This window comes from Homarus americanus, unplaced genomic scaffold (assembly GCF_018991925.1).
Source record: "Homarus americanus isolate GMGI-L3 unplaced genomic scaffold, GMGI_Hamer_2.0 scaffold8226, whole genome shotgun sequence".
NCBI lineage: Eukaryota > Metazoa > Arthropoda > Malacostraca > Decapoda > Nephropidae > Homarus > Homarus americanus.
Genome location: NW_024717620.1, coordinates 3,686,560 through 3,707,293, shown reverse-complemented (window position 1 = coordinate 3,707,293; position 20,734 = coordinate 3,686,560). Strand labels below are relative to the sequence as shown.

At 43.4% G+C, this 20,734-nt stretch overlaps 1 protein-coding gene across 1 annotated transcript; it reads left to right on the top strand.

Annotated features, from left to right (window-relative positions):
- The first annotated feature begins 9,914 nt into the window (after window positions 1-9,914).
- On the top strand, window positions 9,915-19,158 carry LOC121858971 (extensin-like). Its single transcript, XM_042355628.1, has 4 exons — window positions 9,915-10,049; window positions 16,949-17,871; window positions 18,593-18,729; window positions 18,896-19,158. Exons 1-4 carry the CDS (start codon window positions 9,915-9,917, stop codon window positions 19,156-19,158), a joined length of 1,458 nt encoding a protein of 485 aa, XP_042211562.1.
- Window positions 19,159-20,734: the final 1,576 nt, after the last annotated feature.

Here is a 20,734-nt window from a genome sequence, read left to right as displayed (position 1 = left end):
GAAAAAGGCTGATTTTAGTAAAAGTTAAGAGTGAAAAGAACTTTGCGGGTGCGTGTGTGTGTGTGTGTGTGTGTGTGTGTGTGTGAGTGAGTGAGTGGTAATCTTTCTCCGTCAGTGAATGAGTGAGTCTGTAGTAAAATGTCCCCTAGTTGTCCCACAGCCCACATCAGTAATGGGCGCATAATGGGTGGTTAAACATTATCGTTTTCAATAGCGATCTGTTGATTTGTTTTCATGAAACTCTGGATGAAAATAATTAATCTATATGAAACACTGACGATTTTATTTATAACCGGTCGAGTTCGATGACATTAAACCGACACATACATACACACACGTGAAGGCAGAAAGCATACACAACACTAGCTGGACTCTTGAAGGGACGTGGATGAATCCTGATTGATGGCACAAATATACGGTCACAAATTGACACCGTGAGGAGATGGATCAGAGAGAGAGAGAGAGAGAGAGAGAGAGAGAGAGAGAGAGAGAGAGAGAACACTTATCTCAACATCACAAGGCCCTAACACCCAGCCGTGTATCTCATTGTGAAGCTTTATGGCCACCTCAAAATACGCCGTTTAAGGGGAAAACCGCCATTAAAACTTTGGCCCCAGATAAAAATTATAAACCGTAATAAAGATGATGACACAACTTCTCTCCATCTCTCTCTTCTCTCACCTTATCCCACTTCACTCCCCACCCCACCCCACCCGCCCCACCCCACCCCACCCCGCCCCGCCCCAGTTAGGTCATGCCATCAAAACCCTGGAAAAGCAACAAGCTACCACACCCAGAGGTCAGAACTTGAGTGAATGTGACACGGGTGATGTAACTCCTAAAACCACAGACGACAGGACTAAGATACAGACAGAGTTAGACAGATAGACAGACGGTATGAACAAGAGACACAGACAGAGCTAGACAGACAGACGGACAGGAAGCTAACTGAAGGAACTGTACAACTTAATAACAATAGTCGCAGGAAATGTATTCAAACGGCATAATCAGGAGAGCAGACAGACAGACAGACAGACAGACAGACAGACAGACAGACAGCTGAAGCTACCGGAAACAAAAAGACGCTAAACCTAACTGAGGATAAATCGAATAAAACAAAATAAACCAAACAGAATAAATAAACGAAAAAGGAATAAACCAAACGAAGATAAATAAACACAATTTATAATAACAACTGACACACAACACAACAAAAAATTTTCCCGAAAATATACAGAGTTGAAAAAGTCGAGTCAACAGAGAGAAAGAGAGAGAGAGAGAGAGAGAGAGAGAGAGAGAGAGAGAGAGAGAGAGAGAGAGAGAGAGAGAGAGAGAGAGAGAGAGAGAGAGAGAGAGAGAGAGAGAGAGAGAGAGAGAGAGAGAGAGAGAGATGCCAGAGATAAAGAGACAGAGACAAGAGAGAGAGAGAGAGAGAGAGAGAGAGGAGAGAGAGAGAGAGAGAGAGAGGACCTTTACACCAACACAACCAGCTAATATTAACGACAACCTCCTTTACAGCCGAGGCATTTGATCACCCAAAAGCCAATTAGAATTTAAGTTGTACCAATGACGTAAAAACGCTCAGAATAATAGAACTATACGTAATAACCTAAACCGCACTTGACAAAGACATTAAACTGGAATAACTCAAACAATAACCCAGAAGGTATTAAAGCCTCGAACACCGACAGAGTATAACCACAGCTGGGAGATAACCACTCGGTGAGGGAGGGAGAGAGAGAGAGAGAGAGAGAGAGAGAGAGAGAGAGAGAGAGAGAGAGCACTGTCCAGGTGTTAAGAGTAAACGAAAAAAAATACGGACGCTCACTGTAAACATGGTGAATATCCGTATAATAATAAAGTAAAAAAAGTAAAATAAAAATGAAAATAAAACAATAAAAAGTTACACTGATAAAAAATAATGAGAAAAACACAATAAAAGAGAAATAAAGCGAAAAAAAAACTACGTAGAGAAGAAAAACAAAAATAAAATTATGATTTAAAAATTACACACGAAAAAATTATTGAATAGGGATAAAATATAAAATGCAAAACAAAAAATAAATAAATGGCCCAAACAAAAGATTATAACTATGTAAAAAGAATAACAGGTTCTCTCTGAAGGCAAAAAATAATTAAAAAATGACCAGGTAAGTAGTGACGTCATGCAGGTAATGTAAAGAAGGTGTGTTTTAATATTAATTTGACGCGAGACAAGAAGTGAAGATGGCGTTAACTATTCCCTAAATTACTCGAGGTAGTTTTTAAGTGAGTGTGTGTGTGTGTGTGTGTGTGTGTGTGTGACTGTGTGTGTTACTGTGTGTGTGTCTGTGTGTGTGACTGTGTGTGTGTGTGTGTGTGTGATATTTAAATATAAAAAGCAGTAAGATTACAGACACACAACACAGGTAGACAGTTCACACACAACAGAGGCAGTGCTGAGTAAGGGATCATGTTTGTGCGGGAAGTTTTAATGTAAATGAATTTGGACTTTACTCGTGTGTGTGAATGAAACGTAATTTTTTTCTCCCCAAATCGCGTGAAAAGAAAGAGAGGTTGTGTTCCATTGAAATAACACTGTTTTATTATTTTTACAGTACCTGTTAATAACTTGGCCTAGTATATACTTAATTAATCGTAGTAGTAGTCCATTGAACTACGTATGCCCCTACTACTCGGACACAGCAGTCCAGCCTGTCACCTCTCCGCCCTTTCCTCATAAGAACTAGTTTCTTCTGTATGGGACCAAAGATGTCGGAGGCGGACGTAACTGTCGCCCAAGGTGCAGAACACTATGCCGGGTAACAGACATTGCTGCGTCTGTGCTAGCCAGTACCAAAATTGCACTAGCTGTGACTGTGCGAGAAACAACCGACCGTGTGTGGCTTGCAGAAAGGGACATGGCAGGGAGCCGACACAGGAGGCCACAGTGGATATCGCCGGGACCCAACCGCCCGATGATATCCTAAATGATAGCAGTGAGTCTACTCTACCTGAAAATGTAGTACTAATAAACGCTGCTCCAATAGTAGCAGATGTCCACGAGGTGAATGACAGACAGCCAACACAGTGGAATGGCATGTCGATGGAAAATGCGGACATATGGATTAAAGAAACTTACTCAGAAATTGTCAGGTGGTCGCCAGCAAACCTGTTTGAACCACCCAAGTGTGCGGCCACCATATTATATAAAAAAGTAGTAATAGTTGTAGTAGTAGTAATAGTTGTAGTAGTAGTAATAGTCGTAGTAGTAGTAGGATATTTAATTTTAAGGTAATAAAATGGCGGCGAAGGTGTGGCTATTGGGGGAAGCTGGAGGCCACGCTTAAAAAAAAAAGTGGTAGTAGTAATAGTCGGTGTAGTAGTAATAGTCGTAGTAGTAGTAATAGTCGTAGTAGTAGTAATAGTCGTAGTAATAGTCGTAGTAGTAATAGTCGTAGTAGTAGTAATAGTCGTAGTAGTAAAAGTCGTTGTAGTAGTAATAGTCGGTGTAGTAGTAATAGTCGTAGTAGTAATAGTCGTTGTAGTAGTAATAGTCGTAGTAGTAGTAATAGTCGTAGTAGTAGTAATAGTCGTAGTAATAGTCGTAGTAGTAATAGTCGTAGTAGTAGTAATAGTCGTAGTAGTAAAAGTCGTTGTAGTAGTAATAGTCGTTGTAGTAGTAATAGTCGTAGTAGTAGTAATAGTCGTAGTAGTAATAGTCGTAGTAGTAATAGTCGTTGTAGTAGTAATAGTCGTAGTAGTAGTAATAGTCGTAGTAGTAGTAATAGTCGTAGTAATAGTAGTCGTTGTAGTGGTAATAGTCGTAGTAATAGTCGTAGTAGTAGTAATAGTCGTAGTAGTAATAGTCGTAGTAGTAATAGTCGTTGTAGTAGTAATAGTCGTAGTAGTAGTAATAGTCGGAGTAGTAATAGTCGTAGTAGTAATAGTCGTTGTAGTAGTAATAGTCGTAGTAGTAGTAATAGTTGTAGTAATAGTCGTAGTAGTAGTAATAGTCGTAGTAGTAATAGTCGTTGTAGTAGTAATAGTCGTAGTAGTAGTAATATTTGAGTAGTAATGGTCGTAGTAGTATAGTCGTTGTGTAGTAATAGTCGTAGTAGGCATTAGTCGTAGTAGTAATAGTCGTAGTAGTAGTAATAGTCGTAGTAGTAAGAATGTAGTAGTAATAGTCGTTGTAGTAGTAATAGTCGTAGTAGTAATAGTCGTAGTAGTAATAGTCGTAGCAGTAGTAATAGTTCAAGTTGGTAGTAATGGTCGTAGTAGTAATAGTCGTTGTAGTAGTAATAGTCGTAGTAGTAGTAATAGTCGTAGTAGTAATAGTCGTAGTAGTAGTAATAGTCGTAGTAGTAGTAATAGTCGTAGTAGTAATAGTCGTTGTAGTAGTAATAGTCGTAGTAGTAATAGTCGTAGTAGTAATAGTCGTAGCAGTAGTAATAGTCTAAGCAGTAGTAATAGTCGTAGTAGTAGTAGCAATAGTCGTAGTAATAATAGTCGTAGTAGTAGTAATAGTCGTAGTAGTAGCAGCAATAGTCGTAGTAATAATAGTCGTAGTAATAGTAATAGTCGTAGTAGTAGTAGCAATAGTCGTAGTAATAATAGTCGTAGTAGTAGTAATAGTCGTAGTAGTAGTAGCAATAGTCGTAGTAATAATAGTCGTAGTAGTAGTAATAGTCGTAGTAGTAGTAGCAATAGTCGTAGTAATAATAGTCGTAGTAGTAGTAATAGTCGTAGTAGTAGCAACAGTAAGCAACACGAGGTAGACACTCAGGATAGCCGAGGAGTGACGTAGTTCACATAACAAGCAAACTGGTAGTTACTGTAACACCTAATAACCCCCACCAGTAGTTTACGCTCTGATAAACAAACCGACACGAGATACATCTTTTTCTCCTACAGTTAAACGTAAATTACGCCCCAAAAAATATTAATGTTTAGCGTAATAGTCAGAATATAACAGGTTAATGAGGTGCCATCAACATACCTTCGTCCCGTAGGTCATTTCTGCTCAGGTGTGATGGTCGCGTTTTCTATACTGTTGCTATGTCCCGAGTAAACATTTTTTTCTGATTTAGTCTTCAAAATGGTCACTTATATTGTTTGTAAGTCGTTCTCACATATTAACATAAATAGTTCACTTATTGATGATAATGTTGTTGTAATATTGTTAATGTTAATAATGTTAGTTACGCATAAACACCGAAAAACACAGAGAAAAAATTATCACTCTTCACCCTCCGTTAGACTGATGCTCACTGTGCCTGTACCTGTGTGTCAACGTGTTGCGTCATCACCTCCCTGCTCTTGATTGGTCATCGACACCCATCTATGGCGTCTAATTGGTCAGTGTCACTCTCCTTCACCCCTGATTGGTCATTGCAGCCCGTCGGGAAGTCTATGCTTGTTATCCATCATCTCCCTCATTTCTTAACACATTTACGCTATTCCTGTCACGTTATTGATGATATAAACTGAAATACTGCGCCGAAATATATTTAATACACTCTATAGTTTGTTTAATACCCAGAAACATACACAGATAAAGAGATGGGTAGATGTGGGTAAGGCTAGACGGGATGAAGTAGGGACAGACGGGCGGATATTTACGTAGGAACCAACGAACGGATAGCCACCCACCCACACAACACAGGCCAGGGTACAACACTATTATCCACACTATGATTTCTGGCCATAAGTGACATTGTAGTGATTTACGACCGTTCAATGAAGCCAGGTCGACGGAGGAAATATTTCAAGACGAGTCACACAAGCGAAGACGAATGCTTACGGTAATTTCTTTTCGATGAGATAAATCACCGATTATTCTTCAACGACCAGATAAATTACCCAATGATCGCTGAGACCATTAAGCCTGCAATATATGAAACACTACCACCAAAAATCATGGGAAGTAACGTCATACAAGAGATTTAGAAATATTTAAGGTTTGTTCTGGTGGTGGTGGTCCGAACGGGGTCTGACGATGTTAAGTGACAATAACACGTGTTGGACCATGTTAAGTGACAATAACACGCGTTGGACCATGTTAAGTGACAATAACACGTGTTGGACCATGTTAAGTGACAATAACACGTGTTGGACCATGTTAAGTGACAATAACACGTTAAATTACAGCGACAATAACACGTGTTGACCACGTTGTGACAATAACACGTGTTGGACCACGTTATGACAATAACACGTGGACCATGTTAAGTGACAATAACACGTGTTGGACCATGTTAAGTGACAATAACACGTGTTGGACCACGTTAAGTGACAATAACACGTGTTGGACCATGTTAAGTGACAATAACACGTGTTGGACCATGTTAAGTGACAATAACACGTGTTGGACCATGTTAAGTGACAATAACACGTGTTGGACCATGCTAAGTGAGAAAGTACCATCTGCAAGTATTTAAGTAAGCGTCAATAACTAAGGTCTTTAAGTATTCTAAGTAAGTACATACACTTGTCATTAATAATACGATACAAAAACATATTATTAGTTTTAAATAATATATAGATCCAGATGTGTTCAATATTCTCACAGACAACAACAGCAGATATATACTGTACATGTTTGTGAACCGTCAAGCATTAACCAACAGACCATAGCACCTAAGACTGCTCTCTTCCTTCCCTCTCTTCTCCTTCTCTCCTCTCTCTCTCTCTCAGTCTCCAGGATATCTCCTACATTATTCCAAGTGAGAGACGAAGGACTGATAAACACAAGGAGACGCGGAAAAGGTAGAGAGCTGTGAGAGACTTGAGCCGCCCGTAAAAGTGTATCTCAAAGGAGGTAGAAGAAGGAGGAGGAGGAGGAGGAAGAAGGAGTGTGGATAGGCGGGTGGGAAGGAGGAGGAGGAGGAAGAAGGAGTGTGGATAGGGGGGTGTGGAAGGAGGAGGAGGAGGAAGAAGGAGCGTGGATAGGGCAGGTTTGTGGGAAGGAGGAGGAGGAAGAAGAAGGAGTGTGGATAGGGGTGTGTGGAAGGAGGAGGAGGAAGAAGAAGAAGAAGGAGGAGGAGGAGGAGGAGGAAGAAGGAGCGTGGATAGGCGGGAGGTGGGAAGGAGGAGGAGGAAGAAGAAGAAGAAGGAGGAGGAGGAGGAGGAAGAAGGAGTGGATAGGCGGGAGTGTGGAAGGAGGAGGAGGAAGAAGAAGGAGTGTGGATAGGCGGGAGTGTGGAAGGAGGAGGAGGAAGAAGAAGGAGTGTGGATAGGCGGGTGTGGAAGGGAGCGGATAGGCGGGTGTGTGGAAGAAGGAGAGGGAGAGGGAAGAAGGAGCGTGGATAGGCGTGGGTGGTGGAAGGAGGAGGAAGAAGGAGTGTGGATAGGCGGGAGTGTGGAAGGAGGAGGAGGGAAAGGAGTGGATAGGCGGGAGTGTGGAAGAGAGGAGGAAGAAGAGTGGATAGGCGGGTGTGGAAGGAGAGAGGAGGAAGAAGAAGGAGCGTGGATAGGCGGGGGTGTGTGGAAGGAGGAGAAGAAGGAGCGTGGATAGGCGGGAGTGTGGGAAGGAGGGGAGGAGGAGGAGGGAAGAAGGAGCGTGGATAGGGGTGTGTGGGAAGGAGGAGGAGGAGGAGGAGGAGGAGGGAGGAGGAGGAGGAGAGGGAGAGGGAAGAAGGAGCGTGGATAGCAGGGTGTGGGGAAGAAGAAGAAGGAAGAAGAAGAAGAAAGAGGAGAAAGAGGCTGAAATATATGGTAATTTATACATCACGTTCGTTGTCGCCATTAGTATAAAACGGTGTGTGAACTACGACTCTCCCCTTGTTTACCTTCTGTAGTTTGTTTTGTTTACCTTCTGTTGTCTGTGTTGTTTACCTTCTGTTGTCTGTTGTTTACCTTCTGTTGTTTGTGTTGTTTACCTTCTGTTGTTTGTGTTTACTTTATGACTACCGTTTGTTTGTTTGCCTGTTTTATCCCTCCCTCCTTTGTTTTTCTTGTGTTCTTTTGTTTTTGGGGGAAAAACTAACTACTGTCTGTTTGTCTGTTTGTTAGTCCGTCTGTCAATTTTTCTGTCAATAACCTGTCTGTCTGTCTGTTAGTCTGTCTACTGTATATGTAGTTCCTCCTCAGTTTGTTTACATGGAGTTGTTTTCGGTGTTTTCGATATTTTCAGCTATTATTCTTTTTCTCTTCCTCTATTTACTCGCTTATCTCTTTTTTGTCCATTTTACTATCTGTATGAGTATTCTGAGTGTTTGCTTCTGGTTGCCTGAGTATGTGTGTTGATTCTGAGTGTCTGAGTGTTCGTGTGAGTATTCTGAGTGTCTGATTCTGGTTTCTGAGTATGTGTGTTGATTCTGAGTGTCTGAGTGTTCGTGTGAGTATTCTGAGTGTTTGCTTCTGGTTGCCTGAGTATGTGTGTTGATTCTGAGTGTCTGAGTGTTCGTGTGAGTATTCTGAGTGTTTGCTTCTGGTTGCCTGAGTATGTGTGTTGATTCTGAGTGTCTGAGTGTTCGTGTGAGTATTCTGAGTGTTGCTTCTTGGTTGCTCGAGTATGTGTTGATTCTGAGTGTCTGAGTGTTCGTGTGAGTATTCTGAGTGTTTGCTTCTGGTTGCCTGAGTATGTGTGTTGATTCTGAGTGTCTGAGTGTTCGTGTGAGTATTCTGAGTGTCTGATTCTGGTTTCTGAGTATGTGTGTTGATTCTGAGTGTCTGAGTGTTCGTGTGAGTATTCTGAGTGTCTGATTCTGGTTGCCTGAGTATGTGTGTTGATTCTGGAGTGTCTGAGTGTTCGTGTGGAGTATTCTGAGGTTTGCTTTGTTGCCTGAGTATGTGTGTTTATTCTGAGTGTCTGAGTGTTCGTGAGTATTCTGAGTGTTTGCTTCTGGTTGCCTTGAGTATGTGTGTTGATTCTGAGTGTCTGAGTGTTTGTGTGAGTATTCTGAGGTGTTTTTGTTGCCTGAGTATGTGTTGTTGATTCTTGAGTGTCTGAGTGTTCGTGTGAGTATTCTGAGTGTCTGATTCTGAGTTTCTGAGTATGTGTGTTGATTCTGAGTGTCTGAGTGTTCGTGTATATTCTGAGTGTCTGATTCTGGTTGCCTGAGTATGTGTGTTGATTCTGAGTGTCTGAGTGTTCGTGTGAGTATTCTGAGTGTCTGATTCTGAGTTTCTGAGTGTTTGTCTGTTTCTCATTAAAGATCGACTTGTTATTACATGAAATACGCAGTTATATAAATCTATCAACTTTTAGACTTAATTAAAAAATACAAAAAAATACATTACCCTTTTCGCATGATTTCAAAACAGGTATAAATTAAAGAGAGAGAGAGAGAGAGAGAGAGAGAGAGAGAGAGAGAGAGAGAGAGAGGTCATTCCAAGGACGAGATCACTCCAAGACCGGAATGAGACACAAGTTGACCGTCCTTATTATATTTCACTAATGACACGAACATTGTCTCTATCTGTCTGCCTGTCTGTCTGTCTGGTCTGTCTGTCTTCTGAAGTGGTTGCCATCATATAAGGGTTAAATTATCGTACTTAGGGTTGGCATCGCACTAAGGGACAAATCTTAGTACTAAGGGGACAAAATCATAGTACTATGATTAATCAGACATCTCATTAGTCAAATATTCAATCTTGCATATTCAACTTCTAATCAATCAAATCGAATCGAATCGAATCGAAACAAAATCAATCAATCAATCAATCAATCAATCAATCAATTCCTCTCTGGTTCAATCAACCCTGGGCCCGACAGAGCAATCAATCATAATTAGCATTAGTACAATTAGGGATTTACAGTTCTCAGCAGAATCTATTAGGCTGGGGTATTAACGTAATGGACCACTGAATACCGGACGAAAATCCCACCGAAAATGAGTTGGGTGGATTATCTTAAGCCAAAGTTTTGTAATCGTGTTGATGATGGGGATTTACAGCACGACAGAGATAATTCCCGGATTTATGGTATAATGTGGGAATTGTGGATTTACTACAGAATTATCGAGATGTTGAGGATTTACGTAAGCCTTGAGGACTTGCCTGATGCAGGATTACACACAGAGTTGCCTAAGACCTCTGTCGAGCGAATAGACAACGAGGGACTCGTTAGATTTAACAAGATGATTTCAAAGAAGGGGGAGGATTTAGACGGTAACACTTTACACAATACTGATAATATTTGAGGTACTGTACGAAAAAAAATCCTTTGACATTATTGACAATATCTGGCATTTCCTTGGAGGTCTGACAGTGAGGTACTAATATCCATTTATCCAGTGTTTGTGTGTGTATAATAATGTACGATTTTTACATGTTGTTATTCTGATATAATCTATTAGGAAACACAACGTCAGCCAATCAGAAAACACAACGTTCACCATACTTAACCTAAGGCACCTTCATTCCCTCAGCCAATCAGAAAACACAACGTTCATTATAGTTAACCCAACGCACATCATTCAGTCAGCAAATCAGTTACATTAAAAAAAAATCCCCCATAACTGATATATATAGTGTGAGGGAGTTTTATAAGCAACTGTACATCATGGATTCAGATTTTTATTGTACACTGGAGCGAGAAGACCTGACTCAGTCCATATGTGTATCAATCTTTCTGTGTCACCTGAAGATAAAGCACCCCAGTTTATTTCACTTAATGCTTAAATACCACAACGCTAAGTGGTGGGTTAGGTTAGGTTAGGTTAGGTTAGGATAGGATAGGTTAGGTTAGGTTAGGATGTCTTAGTAAAAGAAAAATACATGATTTAATATTATTACTTTTCTTAAATAAAAAAAAAAGTCATCAGGAAAATTAGTGAAACTAAAAGTTGAGTAGAAGTTTGACACACACACACACACACACACACACACACACACACACACACACACACACACACACATTCACCACACACACACACGCACACGCTCTGCATAATCATCTACACGCCGAAGAGGGTGGTGACGATGAAACTAGTCACGGCTTGCTGTGTGTGTGTGTGTGTGTGAGTGTGTATGTGGAGTGTGTGAGTGTGTGTGTGTTGTTTCTTATAATGGCTGTGTGTTGCAGGATGATTACTCTGCCACTCAAGGTGTTGCTTCATACCTGGTGAGCCTCTCCAGACAGTGCTTCACGCTCCACTCAGTATGACGATAGGTGTGTGTGTGTGTGTGTGTGTGTGTGTGCGTTTAAGCGTGATGTACACAGAAAAACGTTCAAACATACATATGAGCACACAGATTGTTCAAGCATACATATACACAGACAAACGTTCAAACAGACTTATACACACACAAATACATTTAAACGTACGTACATACATATAAACAAACGTTCGTACATACGCACATACAGACAAACGAGCTTTCACAGGTACGTACATATATACAAGCAAACGTTCACACACACACACACACACACACACACACACACACACACACACACACACATACACACATACTACACATACACACACACTGGCAAGAAGTTATAATTACATCAACTCTCACGTATATACATGTAACATATAATCCAATTTAATGCTATAATTTTCTTAATATGAAGACATAATGATTATCGCCAGCATAATTATACGTTACGAATCAAAGAAATCAATAATTTCTCCTCTAGTAATATAATTATATTTTGAAATTGCTTTGCTGTGGAATTTGATTATAATCTGTCGCACATTATGTAAACTAAGCGGGCAGTTTCAGCAGATAATGTGATTTTAACGCTTCCTTTATGTCTACTATGGCCAGATTCGTTACATATTGCCACATCATCTTATTTACATACACAAACATAACACCAAACTTAAACTTATTATCAACTTTTATCTCTCTCTTCATCTGTCCATTTTCTCACTTCCCATTTCCCACGTATATTAGTTTTCTGGAATTATCTATTCCTTATCGACTAATTCCCATTTAAATACTGAAAATATTACTTTAAGGAGGAAAGGGAGGGGGAAGGGGAAGATTCGAGGTAAGAGATTCGTTTTGTATCATAGAGGAAATATATCGAGTAAAGCCGGATTTTTACCTAGCAAGAGAAGAGTTTTATATCTCCCACAAAGAACTAGAATAATTAGGTAGAGTTATTACGAGACACGAGACTTATTGCGAGACATATTACGAGATTTATTACGAGATATGAGATTTATTATGGGACACGAGATTTATTACGAGACTTAATACGAGGCACGAGACTTATTACGAGACAAGAGACTTATTACAGAGACAAGAGACTTATTACGAGACAAGAGACTGTATTCCTCTATCTCTCACAGGAAGAGAGAGACAACTTCGCTACGCCTATAACGCACCACTAACAGATGCTTTATACCGACCTACCCAACCACTGCAGGAGTCAGTGGTCCTCAAACCCGTCCCCAAGAAGACCTCAAGGTAAGCCATCACCACCACTACCTCACCCACTACCTCCACCACTACCTCCAACACTACTAACATCATCACCACCACTACTACCATCATCACCATCACCACCCCCACCACCACTACCTCCACTACCACCACCACCACCACCACCACACACCTTCACCACCACCACCACCACCACCACCACCACCACCACCACCACCACCACCACCACCACCTCCCACCACTCACTCACACCACCACCACCACCACACTACCTCCACCACACCACCATCACCACCACCACACCTCTCACCACCACCACCACCACCACCACCACCTCACCACCACCTCACCACCACCACCACCACCACCACCACCACCTCTCACCACCACCACCATCACCACCACCACCACCACCTCACCACCCACCACCACCACCACCACACTCACCTTCACCACCACCACCATCACCACCACCACCACTACCTTCACCACCACCACCACCACCACCACCACTACCTCCACCACCACCACCACCACCACCTTCTCCACCACCACCACCACCACCACTACCTTCACTGCCACCACCACCACCACCACCACCACTACCTTCACCACCACCACCACCACTACCTTCACCACCACCACCACTACCTTCACCACCACCACCACCACCCACCACCACACCACCACCACTACCTTCACCACCACCACCACCACTACCTTCACCACCACCACACTCACCTTCACTACTTTCACACCACCCCACCACCACCACCGCGCCTCGTGTTTCAACATGGTGGGCTAAGAGAAACTTTAATGGTAGTCGTGTTATGCTTGTCGACATTCTCCCCTGACGCTGCGACCACAGGAGGCTGATGCATTATAGGTGTGTGTGTGTCTGTGTGTCTGTGTCTATGTGTGTGTGTGTGTGTGTGTGTGTCTGTGTGGCTCAGGTCATGTTCATCTGTTTGGTTGACCGTCTGTCTGTCTGTCTGTGTTTTCATATTTATGTAGAGAACCCAACTGCGCCTCTCTCTCTCTCTCTCTCTCTCTCAACCCCTGAACTATATCTGTACAGTGTCCTGGTTTCTTCACACCTCACACGCAACAACTTTTTACCCTCATGATTTCCTGGAATAAAGTGGCTCTCAATCAGCTCTCAGCGCCGTCAACAGGTAAACAACTGAAACAAATAAGCCAAAACAAGTGGGCATTTTTTCACAGATGATTTTTGAACGCATACACGTGTCCCAGCGAGGCCTAGGTCACATTATTATGATGTTTACTAAATAGTGTGGATTCCTGTATACTAAATGACGCTGTGAGGGGAGGAACATTACCTGTTTGGGGAGTGTTTACTATACTATACACACATACACTGATTTGTTTATAATACCTGTAGGATCTGAGTGTCTCTTTTTTTTTCGTTTTTACTTTTCATCAGCTAGACACATCAACACAACCTGCATTCACCCATAAAGTGATTATATAGAGGCAATACCATATTATATTATATAAATATTGACATAATTTTAACATTAAAAATGGAGACGATTAGTTTAACCTTATAGAGAACATCATAAGTATATATGAGATGATGGTATATACGGTAAGGTAGTCACACACACACACACACACACACACACACACACACACACACACACACACCCTCCAATGCTCACTCTGTGCACCACTGATAAAAATGATGACCTGCTCAGTCCCGGTGTCTTGTCACATACCAGGAGTGTGGCGGAGTTATCGGCTGGTTCAGTTCACCAGGAAGCCCAGACCAGCTCTCCTGACCCTGACTCAGGCCGTCTTAGTCTCCTCGAGGAGTTTAACAAAAATAACCTTTATTATATATCAAGAAAACTTTGCGTGTTTATCTTAAATCTTGAATCAATACATTATTTACAAGAGTCATTTTAGGACACCCAGTTCTAGTTGTGCCTCCTGAACCAGCGGCGTAATGATCAACACACGGGTTTTGGGAGCAGTTCAGGTCAGGTCAACCTCACACACGCCCCACTTTTCCTCCCAGCTGGTTTACGACTCCTGATCCTTCAACGTTACAGTGATTGATCGTTCTCAATTCTTGGTCTGTCCACTGGGTTGGTTATTCCCTCGATGGGATGAGAGTTAAACCCCCCAAAGATCCCCGTCTGGTTGCTCGCCGGTACGAAGCTATCCCAGTCCTTCAGTGCCACAGGATCTAACTTTGTATTCATCTAGTGAGTCTCTATGTGATGAGCTGTGATCCTGGGTTAGTATAGAAGAGTTACTAAGCCAATGATCAGCTGTGCGTCGCCCCGTCCTCGCTAAATTAACAAGTCTTTACCTAATGACGTGTTACTTTCACTACCGTCTTGATAACATTCCTCCTTCGTGGATTATTCTATTCTCTCTCTCTCTCTCTCTCTCCTGTATTAAGAACAGAAACATTAAAAGCAACATAGGCAACATAGACAACATAGACAACATAGACAACATAGGCAACATAGACAATAAAACAAACAATTTCATCTCTTAACACCAAACAGTCCTGAGCTGTGTGTGTGTGTGTGTGTGTGTGTGTGTGTGTGTGTGTGTGTGTGTGTGTGTGTGTGTGTGTGTGTGTGTGTGTGTGTGTGTGTGTGGGTGTGTGTGTGTGTGTATGTTGTGTGTGTGTGTGTGTGTGTGATATATGAATAATATTTACGTAAATTCTTCTACGACCATTCGCTTTCTCTCACCAAATATTCGATAGAAGAGAGAAGAAGGAGAAAGAGGAATAAGAGGAAAAGGAGAATAAGAAGAAGATGAAGAGAAAGAAGAGGAGGAGGAGGAAGAAGGAAAATCTACCTCACTCTCAATTATTTTCTCTCACTTATGATTCTTTTAACAACAACAACAACAACAACAACAACAAATATTATGAGCTAAGGACGAAATAACTCCAGTCGACTCCCCATCACTCCTCTCACTCCAGTCGACTCCCATCACTCCCTCTCACTCCAGTCGACTCCCATCACTCCTCTCACCCAGTCGACTCCCGATCACTCCTCTCACTCCAGTCGACTCCCCATCACCTCCTCACCCAGTCGACTCCCCATCACCCTTCCTCACCCAGTCGACTCCCCATCACTCCTCTCACTCCAGTCGACTCCCATCACCTCTCTCACCCAGTCGACTCCCCATCACTCCTCCTCACTCCAGTCGACTCCCCATCACCTCTTCCTACCCAGTCGACTCCCCATCACCTCTCCCTCACCCAGTCGACTCCCCATCACCTCCTCACCCAGTCGACTCCCATCACTCCTCTCACTCCAGTCGACTCCCCATCACCCTCTCACTCCAGTCGACTCCCATCACTCCTCTCACCCAGTCGACTCCCCATCACCTCCTCACCCAGTCGACTCCCCATCACCTCTCACTCCAGTCGACTCCCATCACTCCTCTACCCAGTCGACTCCCATCACTCCTCTCACTCCAGTCGACTCCCCATCACTCCTCTCACCAGTCGACTCCATCACCTCTCACTCCAGTCGACTCCCATCACTCCTCTCACTCGTGTCGATGTCAATGTTATGTCGATCAGCGGCAATACGACTACTGGTGGCTGGTCAGGGCCCTCTCCTCACTGTCATTAATTTACAGAGAGGGACCTCACTAACCTGCCCTCCCCCACCCGCCCCTCCCACCTGCCCCCTCCCTCCCCCTCCCACCTGCCCTCTCCCCCCTCCCTATAGCACCTCACCAACTACAGCATCATAGCACATAAGGGGACGGATCCAGTGGGTGGTCAAAGAGGCCATGGCTCTTCCCAAAGTCAGGTCGAGAAAGGCCGAACTACCTCTTTTAACCTCCTCTATAGAGTTAAGTTACTGTCCGTCGGCCACCCAGGCTACATAACGTTCCATCACATCCCAGAAGGAGTGGGTGTTTTATCATCAGACAGAAAGTAACACAGATTAGGTAACTTTAGTTGTGTCTCTTGTAAACACCTTGATACTGACCATGTTCTTCGTCTTATTAATTAGTGAAATATTGAACACGTTAATAAATATAAATAGATGAATGAATGAATAAAATTACCATATTAATAAGATACCTGCATGAACACTCACCATCACCACCTACACACACTCAGTCCTCCTCTGATCACACTATCACCCTTACTGTGGAAGCCTGGACCTACTGCTTCACTATTGGTTAATAATATAAATTAACATCAAATTAACCTGTCTTGTAATTCTTTAAAAATGCCAGACCTCAATCGTACTACTCTCCGCCCTCCCCCCCACCCACCCCCTCACTCCACCCATATGCTTGGTGCCTGATCCTCCCTCAGCATATTTAAGGTATCGCAGCATATATAGGTTAGGCATCGCAGCATATTTAGGTTAGCACGCAGCATATTTAGGTTGTATTGCAGCATATTTGGGTTAGGCATCGCAGCATATTTGGGTTAGGCATCGCAGCATATTTAGGTTAGGCATCAGCATATTTAGGTTAGCATCGCAGCATATTTAGGTTAGCACGCAGCATATCAACATTCTGGCATTCTACGATCGCACACACCACCGTACAAACGTAGAACCATTGTATAAATTATCAGAGCAAAAGCATCCCACAAACACAGCATTCCCCAACACAGCATCCCAACACAGCATCCCAAACACAGCATCCCCAAACACAGCATCCCAAACACAGCATCCCCAACACAGCATCCCCAACACAGCACCCCAACAGCATCCCCAACACAGCACCCCAAACACAGCATCCCCAACACAGCACCCCAAACACAGCACCCCAACACAGCATCCCCAACAGCATTCCCCAACACAGCATCCCCAACAGCATCCCCCAACACAGCATCCCCAACACAGCACCCCCAACAACAGCATCCCCCAACACAGCACCCCCCAAACACAGCATCCCCAACACAGCACCCCAAACACAGCACCCCCAACACAGCATCCCCAACAGCATCCCCCAACACAGCATCCCAACAGCATCCCCCAACACAGCATCCCCTAACACAGCACCCCAACACAGCACCCCAAACACAGCATCCCCTAACACAGCACCCCCAACACAGCACCCCCAACACAGCACCCCCAACAGCATCCCCAACACAGCACCCCCAACAGCATCCCCCAACACAGCACCCCAAACACAGCATCCCCCAACACAGCACCAAACACAGCATCCCCAACACAGCATCCCCAACACAGCATCCCCAACACAGCATCCCCCAACAGCATCCCCAACACAGCACCCCCAACAGCATCCCCCACACAGCATCCCAACAGCATCCCCCAACATCCCCAACACAGCATCCCCAACACAGCATCCCCAACAGCATCCCCAACAGCATCCCCCAACACAGCACCCCAACAGCATCCCCAACACAGCATCCCCAACAGCATCCCCCAACAGCATCCCCCAACACAGCATCCCCCAACAGCATCCCCAACAGCATCCCCCAACACAGCATCCCCCAACACAGCATCCCCAACACAGCATCCCCCAACAGCATCCCCAACACAGCACCCCAACACAGCATCCCCAACACAGCACCCCCCAACACAGCACCCCCAACACAGCATCCCAACACAGCACCCCAACACAGCCGTCATTCACAGCATCATCAATATTATCTGATAAATGTACCTCTAACACACTGTTTCCTTCGTCTATCGATTATCTTAGAACATGTCGCGTTTATAACAGGTTCTGGACACTATCGGGAAATTACTCCCCATTCATAACTCGTTCAGGACTTGTTATTGTGTAGTGTTGATGGTATGAACACGTTGTACACATGTTAAGGTCGTTATGTAATTTTAGAGAATTTCAGGATATGATAATTAGTGTAGGATGATCTTCAGATGATTTCAGGGATATCAGGAGAGGTCAAGGATGCGTTTTTAGGTGGTTCATGGTAATTTCAGGGACTATGCCCCCCCACACACACACACACACACACCTCTCTGTCAGTTTCATATCCCACTTTCATCCTCCCCGCTACTGTCATCCATCTACTATCCTCTACTTGCTAGCTTCTCCTCCACAGACAGAGGAACAGACAGAAAGAAAGACAGACAGACAGAGATATAAATTAAAAAAGAAAGAGAGAGAATGATGAAAATCGGTTCGTGACGTGTCTGTATGAAGAGGAAGTCACGTTCGTACACACTCACAGCTTCTGAAGGACCCACGACAGATGTGGACGAGACTCCTGCTGGTAAATATTTACTTGGTTAGCTGGGTGTTTGTGCAGCTCTCCTCCCACTACTGAAGAGGAGCTCACGAGACAAACTGACCACAAGAGGAGCTCACGAGACAAACTGACCACAAGAGGAGCTCTGAGACAAACTGACCACAAGAGGAGCTCACGAGACAAACTGACCACAAGAGGTTCAGAGACAAACTGACCACAAGAGGAGTTCACAGACAAACTGACCACAAGAGGAGCTCACGAGACAAACTGACCACAAGAGGACTCACGAGACAAACTGACACAAGAGGAGTTCACGAGACAAACTGACCACAAGAGGAGCTCACGAGACAAACTGACCACAAGAGGAGTTCACGAGACAAACTGACCACAAGAGGGCTCAGAGACAAACTGACCAGAAGAGGAGCTCACGAGACAAACTGACCACAAGAGGACTCACGAGACAAACTAACCACAAGAGGAGCTCACGAGACAAACTGACCCAAGAGGCTACGAGACAAACTGACCACAAGAGGAGCTCACGAGACAAACTGACCACAGAGGAGCTCACGAGACAAACTCACCACAAGAGGAGCTCACGAGACAAACTGACCAAAGAGGAGCTCTGAGACAAACTGACCACAAGAGGAGCTCAGAGACACACTGACCACAAGAGGAGCTCTGAGACAAACTGACCACAAGGAGTTCACGAGACAAACTGACCACAAGAGGAGCTCACAGACAATGACTGCAGGGCTCTCGAGACAAACTGACCACAAGAGGAGCTCACGAGACAAACGACCACAAGGGAGCTCACGAGACAAACTGACCTAAGAGGAGCTCACGAGACAAACTGACCACAAGAGGACTCTGAGACAAACTGACCACAAGAGGAGCTCACAGACAAACTGACCACAAGAGGGAGTTCACGAGACAAACTGACCACAAGAGGAGCTCACAGGGACAAACTGACCACAAGAGGGCTCACGGGACAAACTGACCACAAGAGGAGCTCACGAGACAAACTGACCACAAGAATATAAACTGGAAAACGTGGCCCCAAAGACGCCTTCAAAATAATAAAATTAACAATACTGCAACAACAACAACAACAACAACAACAACACTGACTTAACAATAGACAACAACAACAACAACAACAACACTGACTAACAATAGACAACAACAACAACAACAACAACAACAACAACACTGACAACAATAGACAACAACAACACTGACGCAACAATAGACAACAACAACAACACTGACAACAATGAGCAACAACAACAACAACAACAACAACACTGACAATGATAGACAACAACAACAACAACAACACTGACAACAATAGACAACAACAACAACAACAACAACAACAACAACAACAACAACAACACTTGACAACAGACAACAACAACAACACTGACAATAATAGACAACAACAACAACAACAACAACAACACTGACAACAATGAACAACAACAACAACAACAACAACAACACTAACAACAACCAGACAACAACAACAACAAAGCACGAACAACAATGAAAGCAACAACAACAACAACGCGACAACAATGAACAACAACGACAACAACAACACTGACAACAATGAACAACAACAACAACAACAGCAACAACAACAACACTGACAACAATAGACAGCAACAACAACAACAACAACACTGATAACAATGAGCAAAGCAACAACAACAACAACACTGAGACAACAATGAACAACAACAACAACAACACTGACAACAATAGACAACAACAACAACAACAACAACAGCAACACTGACAATGACAATAGACAACAACAACAACAACAACAACAACAACGCGACAACATGAGACAGCAACAACAACAACAACAACAACAACAACAACAACAACGCGACGATAATAGACAACAACAACAACAACAACAACAACAGCATGACGCAATGAACAGCAACAACAACAACGCTGACAACAATGAACCAGCAACAACAACAACACTGACAACAATGAACCAACAACAACAACAACAGCAACAACAACAACGCTGAGCAACAACCAGACAGCAACAACAGCAACAACAGCAACAACAACGAAAGCAACGCTGACAACAATGGACAGCAACAACAACAGCAACTGACAACAATGAACCCAACAGCAACAACAACAACAACAACAACAACAACAACAACACTGACTTAA

Bases quoted from the DNA above. Each gene is read 5' to 3' on its own strand.
- LOC121858971 (XM_042355628.1), top strand. From the start codon at position 9,915: ATGTGGGAATTGTGGATTTACTACAGAATTATCGAGATGTTGAGGATT. The intron at 10,050-16,948 runs GTTAGATTTAAC...CCACAAACACAG, and splicing joins GAATAGACAACGAGGGACTC to CATTCCCCAACACAGCATCC. The intron at 17,872-18,592 runs GCATCCCCAACA...GTGTTTGTGCAG, and splicing joins CAACACAGCACCCCAACACA to CTCTCCTCCCACTACTGAAG.